The sequence below is a fragment of the Mastigoproctus giganteus genome, chromosome 3 (assembly GCF_048544385.1).
Source record: "Mastigoproctus giganteus isolate SK-2022 chromosome 3, ASM4854438v1, whole genome shotgun sequence".
Lineage (NCBI taxonomy): Eukaryota > Metazoa > Arthropoda > Arachnida > Uropygi > Thelyphonidae > Mastigoproctus > Mastigoproctus giganteus.
This window is the reverse complement of record NC_143577.1, coordinates 170927050-170946966: the sequence shown is the minus strand read 5'-3', so window position 1 is coordinate 170946966 and position 19917 is coordinate 170927050. Positions and strand designations below refer to the sequence as shown.

The following is a 19917-nucleotide window of genomic DNA, read 5'->3' as shown; positions in this document are numbered from 1 at the left end:
TGATGTGTGCTTATGAGAGTTTGAAAAGTCGGGTAATGCCCTTGAAGGTATTAAAATTGGGGGGGGGGGGAACCATCAAGCTCTTAGCTGCCCAACTCAATGCCAGAGCTGACTCTTGTGCATCAGGCCACAGAGTGGCAAACTCTAAGGCAGAATGCACTATTCCCACAGGAGTTAGTTATTATCAGTGACTGTATTGACAAGGAAATGGGTAATATACTATGCAAAAAAGGATAGGTGGAATAGGACCAGGGTATGTCTGCCAGGGGCAAAAGTTGATGATGTTGTAGAGCAGGTATCATCTTTTAAGAGCACAAAGGGTGATACTGTTGTACACATTGGCACTAATGACAATAAGAGTAGGAAAGCTACAGATTTACTTAACAAGTACAGATTAATGTTGAAAAAAATCACTAGTTAGGGTTAAATTTGAAAGTGTCTGCAAACTCTTTCAAAATGTTCAGAGGGACATGATAGGAGGGAGTACATGATGAGAGCCTTGTCAATTAATTTGGCCCTGGAGAGATTGTGCAAGGCTCATGGGGTAGAATTTTTCCAGCATGGTCTGAGACTGTTAACAGGAGAGACTGCTTCTACAGGGATGGGATACACTTAAATAGAAGGGCTTCAAGAATATTTGCTGATGCTATCAAGGCAGTGTTAGATGGGTCGGAAAACTGCTAGCTTGTGGGGATTCACAGACTAAAAGATTAGCAGTAGTCACAGGCAGAGGTGAAAGTGATTCTTGCACTGCTTCTATTAGAATAGAGGGCACGGTGCTTGAGTTTTCAGGGAATGGTGGGGTTTATCACGGAACAAATAAATATGTGGGCTGTGTTGGGGTAACTAAGATTAAGAATAGGTGCATGTATACTTGCATGTACACTAGCACTTCAAGTTCATAAAATTTAATTTGATGAACTTGAAGTGCTGGTGTATGTGCAAGTTCATCAAATTAAATTTGATGAACTTGAATGCTGGTCAGGACATCAAAGGTGGAAGTTGTTGGGATATCAGAGACGTGGTGTCACACAGATATAAGCAGTGCAAAATTGGAATTTGGGGAGTTCAATGTGCACAGGGAGGAGGGGTTATACTGTTAGTTATAAAACACATAAAATCTAAGGAAGTGAATCCAATTGACATAGATGGTCAATGCAGTGTTGAGTCAGTTTGGTGTGACATAAGCACTGGGAAAGCAAAAATGAGAGGAGTGTGATATAGGCCTATTGACTCTGATGAGTACAACAAACAACTGTACAGAGAAATAGAATGGGCCAGTAAATCAGATTGTCTAATAATGGGGGATTTGAACTTCCCAGATATTGACTAGAATTTGTGTGTTGGTCACCCACACATCAGCAAGATGTTTGTTGGTTTACTGGGTGATTGTTTTTTACAGCAACACATTAGAGAGGCAACCAGAGAGAGTAATACTCTTGATCTGGTAATCAGCAGTGATTATTTGTGCATTAAGAATTTGCAGATAAAGGAACCACTAGGTGGTAGTGATTACAGTGTACTGATGTGGGATTTACTGATGATGTTACCAACAGCAAATTCTAAATAGGAAGCATTCAAGGAAGTAATCATGGATGCTACTAGGCTTTTCATACTGATTAAGAAATACAGTTCAAGGTATAGGCCTAAATGGATGTCAATGAATTAATGAGACTAGTGACAGAAAAGAAAAATGCATGGGATGCATATAAATTATCAGTTGACACAGAAGACCATTTTATATATAAGCTAGTCTGTAATCAAGTTGCAAACAAGGTTAGGCAAGCAAAGGCAGATTATGAGAAATCTTTGGCAAAGGATACTAAGAAAAACAGCAAAACTGCTTTAGTTATATAAACTCTAGAAGGAAGGGGATGAATCAGATTGGTCCACTTGATATCGATGGTTCACGTTTTTGATGATCCTACTCAGATAGCTGACAATCTGAATGAGTATTTTGCATCTACATTCAAATGAGAGGAATTATTAAGGGAGGAGAATGCCAGAAGTTTATCAAACTGTAACAGGGAGCTTAATGATTTAACTAATAACTGAGAGCAAAGTGGACGGAAATTTTTGAAGTTAAACATAAGAAAGGTAGCCGAGGTGGATGGGATCTATCAAGTTATATTAAAGGAGGTGGCAAAGGTAGTAAGCAAACCCTTAGCCATAATTATGAGAGCATCCTTGGATTTAGGGGAAGTCCCCCACAGACTGGAGATGTGCAAATTATTATTATTATCATTAGCCATATAGTGCAAGGAAGCCTGAGGCTTTTGCTGCACCAGCCAAAAAAAAAAAAAAAAAAAAAAATTTCTGAGTTACCCTGAGAGAGAGAGAGAGAGAGAGAGAGAGAGAGAGAGAGAGAGAGAGAGAGAGAGAGAGAGAAGGGAACCATGAAGCAAGAGAAGAATGATGATATCCAGCTCAGGATCAATTCACGAAGGGGGGATCTAAGGGTGACATGAGTAATTATAGACCAGTTAGTTTAACTTCTGTTCTGGGTAAAATAATGTAGTCACTGGTTAAAGATGAATTGCAAGATCATCTAGAAGACTGCAGTAATTATTCAGACACAGCATGGGTTTGTTAAGGGAAAGTCTTGTCTGACAAATTTGATTGGATATTATGATGTAGTTACAAAGGAACTGGATGCAAAAAAAAAAATTTTATATCATATATTTGGATTTCAGAAAACTTTTGACACTGTTGCACATGGAAGTCTACTTTACAAATTGGAGCAGTATGGTATTAAGGGCAAGTTGCTACAATGGAAAAAAGGACAAGAGGCAGCAGATGGGTTGAGAGGTTGCAAATAAAGTTTTATATTGATAAATGCCAAGTACTGCATATGGGTAAAAGTAACCGCAGAGAAACGTACCAACTGTGCAGTACTACACTCAGGGTGGTAGAGAATGAAAAAGACTAGGGGAAATTGTGCAGTCAGATATGAAGTTTTCTGAGCAATACAGACAGACTGCCAAAGCAGGTCATGGGGTCTCGTCAATGATAAACAGGAAATTTGCTTGCAACAAAAAAGGAGGTGATTATCCCTTTGTATAAGGAAATGGTCAAACCACTCCTTGAGTACTTCATACAGGTCTGTGATGGGATTCTTCCACTTGCTCAGAATGTGCAGAAATTTGCCTTTAGCCAGCAGGTTGTTGATTGCTGGAACGAACTTCCATCTGTCATTGTGAAAGTTGATAGCTTAAATAAATTCAAGGAGGAACTGGACAAATGTTCAGAGGGAATGGATGTATGAACTGTTCCCCCCCCTTTGGCTGATGCTACATAAGCTTTCTTTCTTGCATCATATGCCTTTACAAATGCTAATGCTAATCTCACTGAGAAAGCCATGACTGCCTCATTGCTCTTTTAAAACCAGATCAGATCTTTAGAGAAAACATGTATCCACTATCTTGATGTCGAATAATTACAGACCAATTTCTCTTACTAGCTTTTAAGGCAAGATACTGGAAAAGATGGTGCATTGTAGACTTACATGGATCTTAGAAACACAGTACATCTTGACTGACTATCAGTATGACTTTGAAAGAAACAATCTACCTTAAATATGCATATCAAAGCCAAAGCTAACATTTCACATTTGTCAACAAATTTGTCAGCAGACAGCATTTGGTAATTGAAAAAGCCTTTGACACCACTTGGAGGTATGACATTCTCAAAGACCTACGTATTTCAACCTAAGAGGTTACTCACCCTGTCTGATACTGAATTTTGTCAACCTCAGGAATTTTTCAGTTTTGTTACCAGACTGTTATCCTCCATACATGTTCAAGAAGAAGGTGTAACACAAGGATCTGTTCTTAGTGCAGCATTATTCACAAGTAAACATCATGACCGGAGATATCCCAGGCATGGTTGAAGCAAACATGCATACAGATGATCTCACTGTTTCCTGTCGCTCCAATTGGCAATGAATAAAGTACAACATGGGTGGGCAACCTTTTTAAATGGTGGGCCAAATAAAATGTCTCTGAGGTACACGCAGGCCAAATTTTGTTTAGCTTTCCATGATTTTTTAGGATTATTAAAATGGTGTATAATGAAAAAATTGTCATAAACAGCGTGATATTATTTATTGTAATATTTATACATACTCATGCATATAATTAATTTTATTAATAAGAAAAACAAAATACAAATTCAAGATAAAATTACAAAAATATAATTATAGTATACAATTCTAAAAAAATTGAATTGAAAATTATAATTTCAAAGATTTTTATAAAACCTTAATAATCTTAGGTTATCAATTATGCATTGCAATAGATTTTAATTAATACCTTCATAAAAATAAAATGTTAAATCCTCTGTAAATTATTTACTTTTCTCTGTTGATATTCACTTACATGTGCCATTGAAACACACACAATACACGTGCACTGCAATCACATTCTGCAGAGCCGAGAGTCTGAAAACCACTACTGACTGCATGCAAGTCTATGCCTGCTTACTGATTGGCAACACTACTGCTTACTTGAGTCATGACATATGGCACAAATTCAAATGATTCATAGATATTATGAAATCAAAATGTTAAAAACAATTTAATAACAGCAAATATAATAAAAATTACAATAAACAATTTCATGATATATATTCTTTGGTGGGCCATATATGATATATATTTTGAAAACAACCGCTGGCCGGGTCATGCATGTTCACTGGCCAGAGTTGGTCCTTGGGCCAGAGGTTGCCCACCCCTGAACCACCCCTAGAATGTTGTAATCTGCAATTTCACTATTGAATAGCTCAGCAAAAATCTACTGCTATTCACTTCTACAGACAATGGCATTAGATTCAAATAAAGACTAATCTGATCCCAGTTTCTAATACTACCAGTTTTCTCAACTTAATAATGGAAAATAACCTATCAGGATCATAACATTCTCTGAACTAACTGCCTACAGAAACTAAATATCCCTTGATCAGTATTACCTACATTATTGGAGGCAGATAGAGGCACATTATTAGATCTCTATATGGCATTAATCAGGTCATGGCTTTATTACGCCTCAGCCAGGAAATGTGTTTTGCAACAACTTAGTACCATTCATCGTAGCACTCTTCAGACAGCCCTTGGAGCCTTTAGAATTTCCCTATTGCACAATTTGTATATTGAAGCCTAATGGAAACCATATTATCTCTTAGAGGCAAACCCTCCTATGTTTTTTTACTGCAAAGATAGAAAGCTTTCCTACTCATCCAAGTTGGAACTATCTTTCTTTAATATCTAGTGATTTCCTTTTTATGAGGCCAAGCCTAGAGAGTCTTGACCTGCAAGACTTCGCTTAACTGGAAATTGGATTTCAGAAACACCCATCAAAGTACTTGCCTGATCTGCCATGGAGGACACTTACTCTTCACTTCAATGCTCCTTCACACAATAGGGTAAGAAAAGTTTGGTAGTCCATAGTTTCCAACAACTACATGCTACTCATACCTCAGAAAATTCCTATAAATACACATTATACATGGATGGTGCAAAATCTAACAGCCATGTAGGTGCAGCAGCCATTTTTCCTTCCATCGCAGACAGTATGTCACTACCCTGGAAGGTAGCATACCGACAGCTGAACTATATGCAATCCAGCTAGCCTTGATAAAATTCCACCACTCTTTCTTCATGGCTTGCCATAATTTATACAGATTTCCTCAGTGCAGTAGCAACTGTTTGAAATAATCTGTCCTCTTCTCAACTTTATATTATCATATAACATCCATATGATTATATCAACTTTTAACCCTTTTGGCCATCTATCTTGGCAGGGTCTGGCCTGCCAAGTCGACTATGGATTTTTAATGACAATGTTGTGTATACAAATATGTCCTCTTCTCAACCAGCACTGAAAGATGTATTGATAAAATGCCTTCAATACTGTCAAGAAAGAAATAACACTCTGCCAAATATGGGAGACACATTTTGGAACACTAAACCACACAGTTAAACAAACTGACCATTTGTCCCCATTTCTTTCTCTAGTTCACTATATGATTTTAAGTGCATAATCCAAAAAGCATGCAGTATTGAATGGGCACAGATATGGTTAGAATAGACTTGTAACAGACCCCTCTGAACTGATTCTTAGAATCCAGTGAAACATGCAAGAGAAAGTTGTATTAGCATGTTTACGCATTGCCCACACATATCTTACCCATTTCCATTTACTTTTTGGCAAAAGCAAAATTCCAGCTCAATACACTTCATCTAAAACCCAGCTCAATGCACTTCATCTAAAACCCAGCTCACCACCACCATCAGATTTATCTTAACTGACTACCCCATTAGGCAAATATCAGGTCTAGCACTTTTAAAACTCTTTCAAAATGTACAGGGCAATTCACTACAACAACTACTAGGAAATACAGCAAATTTTACACAACTTCTTTTTCTTTCTTCAAAAGATCAAACTTAATGCCTGGTCATTTAAATGGCATTCATAATCCAATTTTCAAGTGAATCACACAAAGACACAATTAGGCTTTAGCTGCCCTTGTGTCATTAAGCTTCAAGACAACAGCTGGTCAGTGTGGTCAGACAAGATTACACCTTAAAAAAGCCATGCTGTAACTGCAATATGACTGCATTCTCTAGATGGTCCTGAATTACTTCTTTAACCAGCAATTCCATAATTTTCCCTGGAACACAAGTCAAGCTAACAGGTGTGTAATTACTTACATCACCCTTTCGTCCCCTTTGAAAATTGGGAATAAATTGCATATCTCAAGTCCATAGGGACATCCCCTAAATCCAAGGATGGTCTCATAATTATGACTAAAAATTTGCTTATCTCTTTTGCTGCCTCCCCTAATATAATTGAATACATCCCACCCACCTCAGGTGCCTTTCTTATGTTTAACTTCAACAATTTCTCTTATATTTTCCTCTCAGTTATTAAAAAATCATCTAACTCTCTGTTAAAGTTTGATAATTTTTTGGGATCCACTTCCCTAAAGGATTCCTCATGTGAATGCAAAATACTCATTCAGTTTGCCAGCAACTGTCAACAGTCAAACCATCAATATCAAATGGACCAATTCAATTACCCCTTCCTTCTAGCACTTCTTCTTCACATAAGTAAACAAGTCTTTGCTTTTCATTGCATTCTTTTCCAGAGACTTTTCATGATTTGTCTTAGCTTGCATAGCATTTTTTTTTTTTTTACTTGATTGCAAACTAGTTTATATCTACTGTAGGCTGCTGTATCACCTGATAATTTGTCTGCATCCCATGGATTTTTCTTCTCTGCCACAAGCCTCATCTGACATCCATTTAGGTCTAAACCTTGAACAGTATCTCTTGGTCAGTAGAAGTAGCATAGTACACTCTACAGTTACTTCCATGAATGCTTCCCATTTAGAATTTCTGCTAGTGATATCATCAGTTGGTCCCGCCACAGAGTATTTAAAGACCACTGTAGTCAGCTCTCAAAAAGCAAAAGTCCTTCCCTTTACTCCTGACAGCAGTTACATCTTTAAGTAAATCCTATATCGATACACTATGATCACTGCCACCTATTAGTTCTTTTAATTGCAGATCCTTATTGCATGAATAATCACTGCTGATAATCAGTCTCTCTCCCTCTCTCTCTCTCTCTCTCTCTCTCTCTCTCTCTCTCTCTCTCTCTCTCTCTCTCTCTAACATGCTGCTGTAGGAAACAGTCATCCACAAAAGTGCTGCTAGTGTGTGTAGTGTGTGAGTGACAATCCCCCAAGTTCCAGTCACTATCTGAAAAGTTAAAATCCCCCATTGTAAGACATTCCAATTTACTACCCAACTCTATTTTTCTGTATAGTTGTTCATTAGGCTCAACCCAGTCATTTGGCCAATAACACACACCTACTCCCAATTTTGCTCTCCCAGTGTGTATATTACACCAAACTAACTCAACACTGTCCATTTTCCACTCTTGTCAACTGGGTGCACTAGCTTCAATTTTTTGTGCTTAACTAAGAGCATATTCCCCCCAACCTCCTCCTGTCCTTGTTCTTTCTGTACATAACACTTCCCATTACCAAAATTTTCCTCACTTTTGTCTGAGTGACACCATGCTTCCAGTATCCCTACAATGTCTGCATTTGATGACTTAACTGGTAAGTAATGTAACCAGTACTTAACCAGCAAATGTACCGACTGTGTTATGGTTACAAATAGCATAAACAGCACATCCCACCTTGCCAACCTTTGCAAACTTAGACATTAAGCCTGATATACCTTCATCAGTATCATTAATAAACAATGGGCCCAGCATTGAACCCTGGGGGACTCTGCTTATAACTTTAGTCCATGAGAGCAGTGTCCATTGATAATCATGCACTCTCTTTTCCCCACTCGCCCATCTCTTTATCCATAGCAGTAACTTGCCCTTGATGCTGCTGTGCTCCAACTTGTACAGCAGTCTTTTATATGCAAATCAAACACTTTCCTGAACTCCAAGTATATTTTATCAAAATTATTTGTTGCATCCATTTCCTTTGTTACTGCATCACAGTATCCAATCAGATTGGTTACACAAGACTATCCCTTAAACCCATGCTGTTACTGCAGTATAACTGCATTCCTGTCTAGATGGTGTTCTGCATTACTTCTTTAATCACACTCCATTGTTTTCCCTGCGACATAAGTTAACTAACAGGTCTGTAATTACTCTTGTCATTTAGAATCTTTTGATCTCCCTTTGTGAAGTGGGGATACATTCACACATCTCTGATCCATAAGAACCTCCACTGAATCCAGAGATGCTCTCATATTTATGATTAAGGGTTTGCTTACCTCCTTTACTACCTCTCTTAACATAATTGGATATATTCCATCACAGACATAGGCAAGTATTATATATTGAGGCAGTCTGATTTGACATAAATACTAGGGGGAAAAAAATGAGAGTAGAAGAAAGGTATAATAGACATCTGTGCAGAAAAATAGTGAGCCAGCAAATCAGAATATTTCATCACGGGACATTTTAACTTTCCAGATATCAATTGTAACTCATGGGTTGACAGTTCACTCGCTAGCAAAATATTTCTTAATTTGCTGGATGACTACTTTCTCCATGTTAGAGAGGAAGAAACTTAGAGAAAGCAATATTCTTGATCTGGTTGTCAGCAATGGTTCAACATGTATTAGAGAATATTCAAATAAAGGAACCTTCAGGTGGCAATGATAATAGTGCATTGATGTGAGATATATTCAAAGTAACTATTCAGAGTAACTAATGATGTAATACATGTTAGTGGATTTGCTTATACAGCATCAGCCAAAAAAAAAAAATAAATAAAAACACTTCCCACCCTCTAATAATTTGTATAGTTCTTCCATAAATTTATTCAAATTATCCAATTCCACAGCACGAGATGGAAGTTTTTCCAAAAATATCCGACTATAAGCAAATTTCTGCACATCCATCCTCAATTTAAATTTGTCAGATTACACACCCTCATATGTGTTGTCTGAGCAAGAGGAAGGACAACATGAGCATTTAGTAACCCCATCCACTCAAAGCCTTAAACATCTCAATCAAAATTACATTATTTTTGAAAATTACAAAGCAATTTCATATCTAAAACTCATGCACACACACACCAAGGATCCTCACCAAGACAAAAAGAAACTGGCTTCTCAAAAGCAACAGCTTCCAACCTATGTACTCTGACCTCCTTCAAGCATGCTGAAAGATTAGGAAAACTCCATTGAATTCAATGGCAATCACTGTTTAGGTGTGTGAGGAATACAGTCTTTCAGCTCCAAGTGACTTGAGCGACAAAAGCGTAGGAACCACTACTCTATAGTCCATTCCCCCACCAATCAAGATAATAATTTGAAGTGAAATGATCAAGTTCTGCAAAGAGAAGTCAAAAATACAAGTAACAGAGATTCCTAAAACCTGTGACACCATTCCAGTCTGGTAAGTGAAAAGTTTAAGAACCCAGAATCCATCATCTCTGATTTATAAATATCTCACTGCATGAATAACATAAAATATTAAGCATAAATGACAAAAATAGTGGACAATATGGATTCAGGGAAGAGCCCCACAGACTGGAATTTGTATGAATGTATCCCCAATTCACAAAGAGTAGTGGGATCAAAAGGTTACACGACTAATTACAGACCCGTTAGTTTAACTTCTATTTCAGGAAAATAATGGAGTCACTGGTAAAAGAAGTAATGCAGAATCATCTAGACAAGGCTGCAATTATACTTCAGACAGCATGGGTTTATTAATGGGAAATCTTGTCTGATTAATTTGATTGGATACTACAGTGGTCACAATGGAACTAAATGCAAAAAATAATTCTGATATCATATACTTGAATTTCAGGAAAGCTTTTGATACTATTGAACATAAATGACTGCAGTACAAATTGGAGCAGTTATGGCATTAAGGGAAAGTTGCTGCTATGGATAAAGGGATTGTTAACCATTAGTCCACATTGCTCTTTGTGGACTAATGGTTATGAGTGGAATCCCCCAAGGGTTTGATTTTCTACATTTATCAGTGATATCGATGAAGTTATATAAGGCTTAATGTCCAAGTTTGCAGATAATACAAAGGTTGACAAGGTGGTTAACAATAGGAAATGATGGTATGCTACTGCAAAAGGATCTAGAAAGTTAGGCAAATGGGCAGAGAAATGGCAAATGAAGTTTAATACTACACAATACAAAGTACCCTAGAGTAACATACCAACTGTGTGGTACTACACTCAGGGTAGTGGAAAATGAAAAAGACTGAGGGTAATTGTGCATTCGGATATGAAGTTTTCTGAGCAATGCAGACAAGCTGCTAGGACAGCTTATGGGGTTTTGTCAAATCATATACAGGAATTTTACTAGCAGGGATAAGGAGGCGATTATCCCATTGTATAAGGCATTGGGGCTACATCCCGAGTACTGTATACAGGTCTGTAGGCCTCATTTTAGGAAGGATGTAGAGCTGCTGACATGAGTACAGAGAAGGACAACAAGATTTATGACTGGGATAAAGCGGTGCTTTAGCATTAGTAGAGGCATATGATGCAAGAAAGCAAGCTTATGCAGCATCAGCTGGGTGCCTCCGTAGCCAGGTGGGAAAGAGCAGCAGTGCGTAGCACACGCTTCTTGATTAGACCGGGGTTCGAGCCCATCACCACCAAATACGGAGGATGCGGAAAGATCAAGGGAATGACCACTGCATATTCCGGAGCAATATGGCCTTAGTTGCTAATGCTCCTTAAAAAAAAAACCAAATAACCAAATAACAAGCAGCATCAGCCAAAAAAAAAAAAAACCCTTTCATTTTCACCCCTCCATTCGTTCGAAATACCTGTCCAGCTGAGCCTTAAATTTATTTAGGCTATCAACTTCCACAACAAGGGATGGAAGTCTGTTCCACCAACCAACTACCAACTATCAGTACTTAAGGTGCGGCCTGACCATTGCCTTATACGAGGGAATAATCACCTCCATATCCCTGCTAGAAAAATTCCTGTATATCATTGATAAGACACCATGAGCTACTCTTGCAGACTTCATATCTGCCTGCACAATTACTTCCAGGTCCTTTTCATTTTCTACCACTGTCAGTGTAGTACCACAGAGTTGATACGTTGCTCTGGGGTTACTGTTTCCCATATGTAGTACTTTACATTTGTCAATGTTAAACTTCATTTGCCACCTCTCAGCCCATCTGCTCAACCTTTCCAGATCCTGTTGCAGGAGCATAGCTTCAGTAGCGTCCTTAACAACCGTACCAACCTTTGTATCATCTGCAAACTTGGACATTAAGCTTGATATACCATCATCAATATTATTTATAAATATAGAAAACAACAATGGACCCAACACTGAACCCTGAAGGACTCCACTAATAACATTAGTCCACGATGAGCAGTGTCCATTAATTACCACTCTCTGTCTTCTGCCACTCAACCATCCCTTTATCCATAGCAATAATTTGCCACCGATGCCACACTGCTCCAATTTGTGCAGTAGTCTTCCATGTGCAAAAGTATCAAAAGCCTTTCTAAGATCAAAGTTATTCCCTGCATCCAATTCTTTTGTGACTACATCATAGTATCCAAACAAATTGGTCAGGCAAGACCTTCCCTTAACAAAATCATGCTGTGTCTGAGCTATAACTGAATTCTTGTCTAGATGATCCTGCAGTGCTTCCATTAATTTTCCTGGAACAGAAGTTAAACTCACAGGTCTATAATTACTTGTGTCAGCTTTTGATCCTCCTTTGTGAATTGGGGTTACATTTGCACATCTCCAGTCTGTGGGTACCTCCCCTGAGTCCAAGGAAGCTCTCATAATTATGGCTAATGGATTGCTTACTTCCTTTGCTGCCTCCTTTAATATAACTCGATAGATCCCATCCACCCCAGGTGCCTTTCTTGTATTTATCTTCAACAATTTCTCCTCCACTTTATTCTCAATTATTACAAGATCATCTAGCTCACTGCCAATGCTTACTCCATCTATGGCATTCCCCTTCTTGAATAACTCCTCATGTGTGAATATATACATGCAAAATATTGATTTAGTTTGTTAGCTCCGGAGCAGGATCATGAACGGTTGAACCATCGATATCAAGTGGACCAATCTGATTCATCCCCTTCCTTCTAGAGTTTACATAAGCAAAGAACTCCTTGCTGTTTTTCTTTGCATCCCTTGCCAAAGATTTCTCATAATCTGCCTTTGCCTGCCTAACCTCCTTTGTAACTTGGTTACAGATCAACTTATATCTATCATAGGCTTCTGTGTCACATGTTAATTTATATGTATCCCATGCATTTTTCTTCTCTGCCATTTGTCTCATCAGTTCATCTGACATCCATTTAGGCCTAAACCTTGAACAATATTTCCTAGTTGGTATGTAAAGCCTAGTAGCTTCCAAGATAATTTCTTTGAATGCTTCCCATTTTGAGTTTGCTGTTGGTAACATCATCAGTTGGTCCCACTGTATAGAATTTAAATACTGTCTCAGACCATCGTAGTCGCCTTTAAGAAAGCTTCAACCTTTCCCTTTACCCCTGATGGTAGTTACCTCCTTGAGTAAATCCCACTTCAGCACACTGTGATCACTGCCACCTAGTGGTTCCTGTATCTGCAGATTCTTAATGCATGAATATGTTTGTTTGTTTGTTTTGATTTTATTGGCGCATTAGCTACTAAGGCTATAATGCGCCAAGAACAAATGCATGAAGAATCATTACTGATAAACAAATCAATAGTATTGCTCCCTCTAACTGCTTCCCGAACATGCTGATTTAGAAAACATTCAATGATTTAGAAATTGAATGATTTAGAAATCATTCAATAAATCCACAAAAGCCTTGCTAGTGTGTGAGTGACAAAAATCTCAAATTCCAGTCAATATCTGGGAAATTAAAATCCCCCATTATAAGACTCTCTGATTTACTGGCCCACTCTATTTCCCCGTACAGTTTCTTATTATACTCATCAGAGTCATTAGGCCTATAGCACACTCCTACTCTCAATTTTGATCTCCCAATGCTTATGTCACACCAGACTGACTCGACGCTACACTGTCCAGCAATGTCGACTGGCTTCACTTCCTTGGATTTTATGTGTTTCTTAACTAATAGCATAACCCCTCCTCCCTTCCTATCCTTTATGTAGACGTTGAACTCCCCAAATTCCAGTTCTGCATTACTTATATCTGTGTGACACCACGTCTCTGATATCCCAACAATATCCGCATTTGATGTTTTGAGCAATACCTCAAATTCATCAAATTTATTTACCAAACTCCTAGCATTGGTGTACACACAAGTATGCATGCTGCTTTTACCAAGAAAGGATTCAGTTTTGCAAATTGCAGCATCTGGAGACTCGGCACCTGTATGGTGATCTGATTGAGGTGTTAAAAGCTTTGAATGGATTGAAAAAGCTCAATGCTGATGGGATTCTTCTTCTTGTTCAGACTACACACTTGAGGGGCCACAAATTCAAATTGAGGAAAGACGGTTGTTGAACAGATGTGTGGAAGTTTATCTTTAGCCAGCAAGTGGTTGATTGCTGGAACAAACTTCCATTTGTTGTTGTGGAAGTTGATAGCTTAAATGAATTCAAGGAAGAGTTAGATAAACTATTTTAGGGAATGAATAGGTGAAATGGGTGGCGTCTTTGCTTTTTTTTTTTTTTTAGCTGATGCTGTATAAGCTTGCTTTCTTGCATCGTTTGCCACTGCTAATGCTAATAACAATATACAACATTTAATATGATAAAATATGAGCTCTTATTTTTGCATCTTCTCCAGTATGAACAGTAACTTCAGCTGGATGAGGAGTAGTAGTGAAGTCTACTTCCAACTTCTGCATTGCAATTTGTCTCAATCTTTACTGCTACCATCAGCAACTGAATCACTATTACATTTAGTTTTCTTTTCAGTAATTTCACTTTCAACCAAAATATCTGTATGTAGCCAAGCAATAGAGAACTGATCAGAAGAATGTTATGAATAACCAATGGGTAATATTAGAGAAGTTAACATTGAGCCTGGTGGTGTTCAGAGAAGAATCTTTCATCTCTTTCTCTGAGAAGCAGTATCCTGCTGTAGTTACTTCTTGATGTACATTTTGTAGGAGGAAATATAGATTGCTGCAAAGAAATAGAAGGAATAATGTTAATACCAAAAAGTGGAAGAAATTTTATAATTTGAACATAATTATTTAAAAACACCAGTAAAATTTATAATAAACTCACCCACTCCAGTGAAATTACCCTGCCATACTAATTTATCTTAAGTTGAAAAGCTCAACAGAATCTGACTGTATTCAGTGGGTCATGTTTCTTTCATCATAATTTTTAAAAAAGTGAAAAACTAAAGTGCATCTCACTTTTATGTTTAGCAATGAGGAGAGCATTTAGTTATTATTTTTTAATATAATATAATTTAACTGACTATATAAATAATTTATATATCTGAATTAAATTTTATCAGTTTATTGATTAGGTTAGCAACTAAGTAAGTTTAATATATTTCCATTTCAAAGTAAATCATTTGATGTGAACCAGTCGTTCAAAAAAGTTGGTGATTAGATTTTGGACATTTTATTATAATTAATATATTACATTTTCTGATTTTATTTAGATGAGTTTAGTACAGATGCTATTACAGTACAAAATTTGAAAGGAGAAAAGGCATTCCTAAAGGTCACTCGAAAACAGCAGAAAGAACTGGAGGGAATGAAAAGAAGACACCATAAGGAAAAGACTGCAATTCAAAAACAGCAGTGTGCTGCTATTGATAAAATTGTTAAAGGAAACAAGAGGTAAAAGTACAACTGCTCATTCTGATTTAAGAGGGAGATCAGAAATTAAGAGTAGGGTCTGAACAGATGAGACAAGATACCGAGAAATTTCTCAGTATTTTGCCTCCTGTTGGGCCCCAAGAGAACTTATTTAGAGCTATTTAGATCAAATAAAATTAAAATAAATATTAATTAAAATTATTCTAAATATTTCATTTATATACATAAGTTGCATATTTATTATTTTGTTTATAACTTCAAATTTTCTTACTCTGCCAGGAAAGCTTTGTGTGTGTGTGTGTGTGTGTGTGTGTGTGTGTGGCAATGGAAATAGCATTACTTACAGCCAACATTTTAATGTGTATCTTCTCAAAGCTCAGAATATATCATTAGCAGTTCCTTGTGACACATGGCTAAAACGTAACGCAGTGATGTGATTGTGTTTTATTGTATTGTATTTGTATGTATTACCTTTTTTTATGAACAAGTGGAACTGAAAACAATATAAGTATCCAAAACTAAATGCCCGTAGTTTAGAGAATGTAACTAGTGAAGGTGAATTATTTAACATGCAATAATTTGCAAATACGTTAATAACTAATAAACATAATACAATGCATACTTTTAAAATTATTAAAGGAACACACGTAGGTAAGGTGATTTTTCCTTCTATCATGCATTTCAAATATTTATCAGTGTGTACTGTCAGAATATTTAAATAAAATTAAAAGCATTGATATTGTGTCAGAATTCGAGTGCTTAGTGTCAGACAACATTAACTACAAAATTGCATTTTTTGTTTTGAGACAACTTTAGTTGTCTCAAAACAAAAATGTAATCTACAATTATCGAATTGACAACTTTAGCTTAACTTTATACAAATAACAATACATATCATGTCAGATAAATGTATTTCTCTAGTAGCTTACATGTTAGCTTGGGCTATAAGCACATTTCCGGTAAACCAAGAAAATGTTAAATGACCTTTTCTTGGTTAATTACAAAAATGCTTACTACAAAATGATTTTGTAGTTAATGTTGTCTGACAGATACTTTCGAATTGGCATATATTAATATGCTAAACCCTCAAATTGGCATATGTCAATCCATATCCTATTATTACAAAACTAAAGAATGCTATTCAAATTAATCATGTATTAATAATAATATAAATATAGAATTAAAATATCAAATTTTATTTTCATTTAGATGACTGATCATTTCCAACAAATAATTTAAGATGATTTAATGAGAAAAAGGTAAAGAATTAACAAAAAGAGTTAAATCAGGCCATGAAAAAAAGGGAAAAAATATTAGAAGTGGTTGCTGAAACAGCAAGGCAACCATTCTTAATGATTTTTTATTAAAAATAATCTAAAATCATTATAGATGAATCTACTTCTGCTTCTAATCCCAGTTGTAGTTTCGTACCTAAAGAAAAAGAAACCAATAAGACAGATATTCAAGCCAAAATTATGAACCAGAAACTTTATTAGTGTAATAGACCATAAGAATATAATGAATATGAAGAAAATGCCAAAAATAATAATATAAGAAAGAATTCAGAGGAAAGCCAAAAACATATGATGACAAACAATATAATGATGAAATTACCGAAGAAGATAATTTAGAGAAATCTAAAGAACACCTAATTTTAGAAAAGAATGATGAAAGTGATATTAATAGTAAAACCAATGATACTTATTATGCAATGTTAAATAAGTTTATTGCACCAAATCCTAATTCATCACAAGCTGAAAAATCGATATTTTTATTACATCTCCCTGTACAGTTAAACCAAAGTGATTTTAAAAATGAAGAATTTAATGAACAATATTAAGTTGTATTTTCGACATATGCTCAGTAATGATAAAATATCAAGACAATGTCATTGTATTTTTATGCAATGTTATTGTATTTTTTTGATTTAAACAAAGTATTTTGTAATGTATATATGGCATAACTTTTTCAAGCAAATTAATTTTATGATTGGTTGCAATAACTTTAAAGTAATTTACAACAGAATAAAGGAACACAACAATTCTAATGGACATAAAACTGCTCTAGATTCTTATTTTCAGTCCAAAAACAACATAAATAGAAGATTTCATAAGTAAAGATTTAGAAAACCTAAAATGGGATGAAATAAGGAAAAATAGATTAATATTATTAAGACTGATAGATATAATTCACTTTATTGCAAAACAAGGAATAAGTTATAGAGGAAAGAATGAACTTATCTTCTAAATGTCACCAAAATAAGGATAAAGGAAAGACTTAGTTTTACTTACAGCTAAAAACAACGAGTTACTTAAGTTAGTTATCTAAAAAAAAAAACTCAAAAATTTAAAATAAAGTCTAACGGTTGAAAGTACATGGAGAGATAAAATGGTAACCATTCTAGTAAAAATATTATTAATAAAATAATGCTAATTATTTGTAAGGAAATACAAAATCATATTGCATAAGTAAAAATGGCTTGTATTTTTAGTTTAGTAATAGGTAGTACACAAGATATTAGTGTAATAGTAAAAAAAAAAGATAAACTGCAGCCATTATCACCCACTGCAGAATGGAAGCCTCCTCAACAATTCATGTTGAGGGAAATAGACCATAGTCTGCCACGCTGGTCCAGTGCAGGTTGGCAGATCGACCATATTTAACAGTCAGGGGTTTGAACCCCGGTCTATTCAAAGAATCGGGTACATAGATAATGAATGAAAAGCACAAGAAAGACTGCTAACTATTTTAAATATAGAAAAATCAACAGGCTTAGTTTTAAAAAATTATATACAAAATGTCTTAAGAACATGATCTCCATGAAAAATTGAAAAAAATTATTGTTGGCTGTACTTTTGATGATACTGCAAATATGTGTGGCCAATATAATGTCCTAAAAGCTCACATAATCCCAGGTGAGTATGAGCTTGGCACACCCAGGGTCCTGAGCTGGATATCATCATTCTTATCTTTCTTGGTGATCCTCTTCTACTTCTCTCTCTCTCTCTCTCTCTCTCTCTCTCTCTCTCTCTCAGGGTAATTCAGATTTTTTTTTTTTTTTTTTTTTGGCTAGTGCAGTGAAAGCCTCAGGCTTCCTTGCACCCTGTGGTTAATAATAATAATAACCAGATATATATGCCACCCAGATGGCACAAATGAAGCTAGAAAGATGGGCAAAAAAAAAGACACTCCATGGCAGACACTACAATGACCTCTATCAAGATCACACAGATAAAATTGCTTCCAATACATGGCTCACAAGCCGGATGCTCTTCCCCGAGACTGAAGGATTCATGCTCACCATCCAAGACCAGGTGATCAACACTAGAAACTACAGAAAAAACATCACCAAGGAGCCTGGAGTGCTGGATTACATGTTAACGATGCCACCTGGCCTCAGAATTGATCCAACCCCATCACTGCAGAATGCAAGTTGATCACCCAGACTGCGTACACTTGTAGACATGACCAGGTAGCCAGGATAATACATCAGAAGGAAATGCCAGGTGATCAAAGAAAGTGTACCGTACTACAAGTACGAACCCCCATGCTGTACTAGAGACCCCAACCCACAAGCTGTACTGGACCACATCATAATAACGGACAAGAGAATCCCTCACAACAGACTGGACATAACCCTTGTCAATCACATAACCCTTGTCAATCACATGCTATCTCAATCACATAGTTAGCCTTTTCCTTGTGATTGAGATAGCAGTACCCAACACTCGCAATCTCCAGAAAACATAAGGAAAAAATCAGGATGTATATGAATCTAAGAAAAGAGATCAAAGAGGTGTGGCATATGCAACAAGTAAAGACCATCCTGATCATCATGTTAACCACCGGTATGGTGCCAAACACCTACAAGAACTCCAGAAAGTCGCAGTCCTGAGCACCTGTAGGATAGTCAGAGTTCCTCGACCAACAGTAACATCAGCCATAATAACAACCACCATGTGTACTTGGTAGCAATACATGTAACGAGGTGGAACCTCCAATCAGGGAGAAATAAAATAATAATAATAATAAAGGATATGGTATATATATGTGGTATTACTCACATATTTTAAATGTAGTTGTATGTAATAGTAATCAGGTGTAAAAATAAAATCATATTTTGGTTAATTAATAGAATATTGCGCTTTTTTCTAAATTCTATAAAAAAATTTTCTATATGGAAAAACTGCAGTAAAAATGGTGATAAAGTAAAAAGACTTGGTGAGACAAGATGGTGGAGCAAAAGTGATGCAGTGTGTACTTTATTTGGCAGTTTTCAAAATCAAAAAAATGAGATTATTCTACAGTTCTTGGAAGAATTATTAAAAGAAATATTTAATAGTACTGATTTTGATAAAAAAAGACATGCTCAGAAGCATCTTCATTTTTACAAATATTTTGGAAACTGTTTTGCTTTATTACAGTTATTAACATCTATATTTATATCAATAATTCTCAATCTATATTTCGAATTTATTAAATTTACAGTTGAAAAGTGGGTTTACAAACCTTTGTGGTTCCAAACATGCATAATAGTTTTGATATTGCAGAATTCAGCACCTGAAATTCATTTCCTTTTACAAGATATGTCCACATCATTAAAGTTGACTCTTCATTTACAGGGCAATC

The 19917-nt window shown here is 36.1% G+C and overlaps 1 protein-coding gene across 1 annotated transcript in view; it reads left to right on the top strand.

The window, feature by feature from the left end:
• LOC150088409 (1-phosphatidylinositol 4,5-bisphosphate phosphodiesterase-like) overlaps positions 1 to 19917 on the top strand; it is a 754578-nt gene that overhangs the window by 634081 nt on the left and 100580 nt on the right. The window contains exon 27 of the mRNA XM_090370149.1: positions 15129 to 15309. Coding sequence (XP_090226275.1) covers positions 15129 to 15309 — 181 coding nt within the window. The remainder of the gene's footprint in view (positions 1 to 15128; positions 15310 to 19917) is intronic.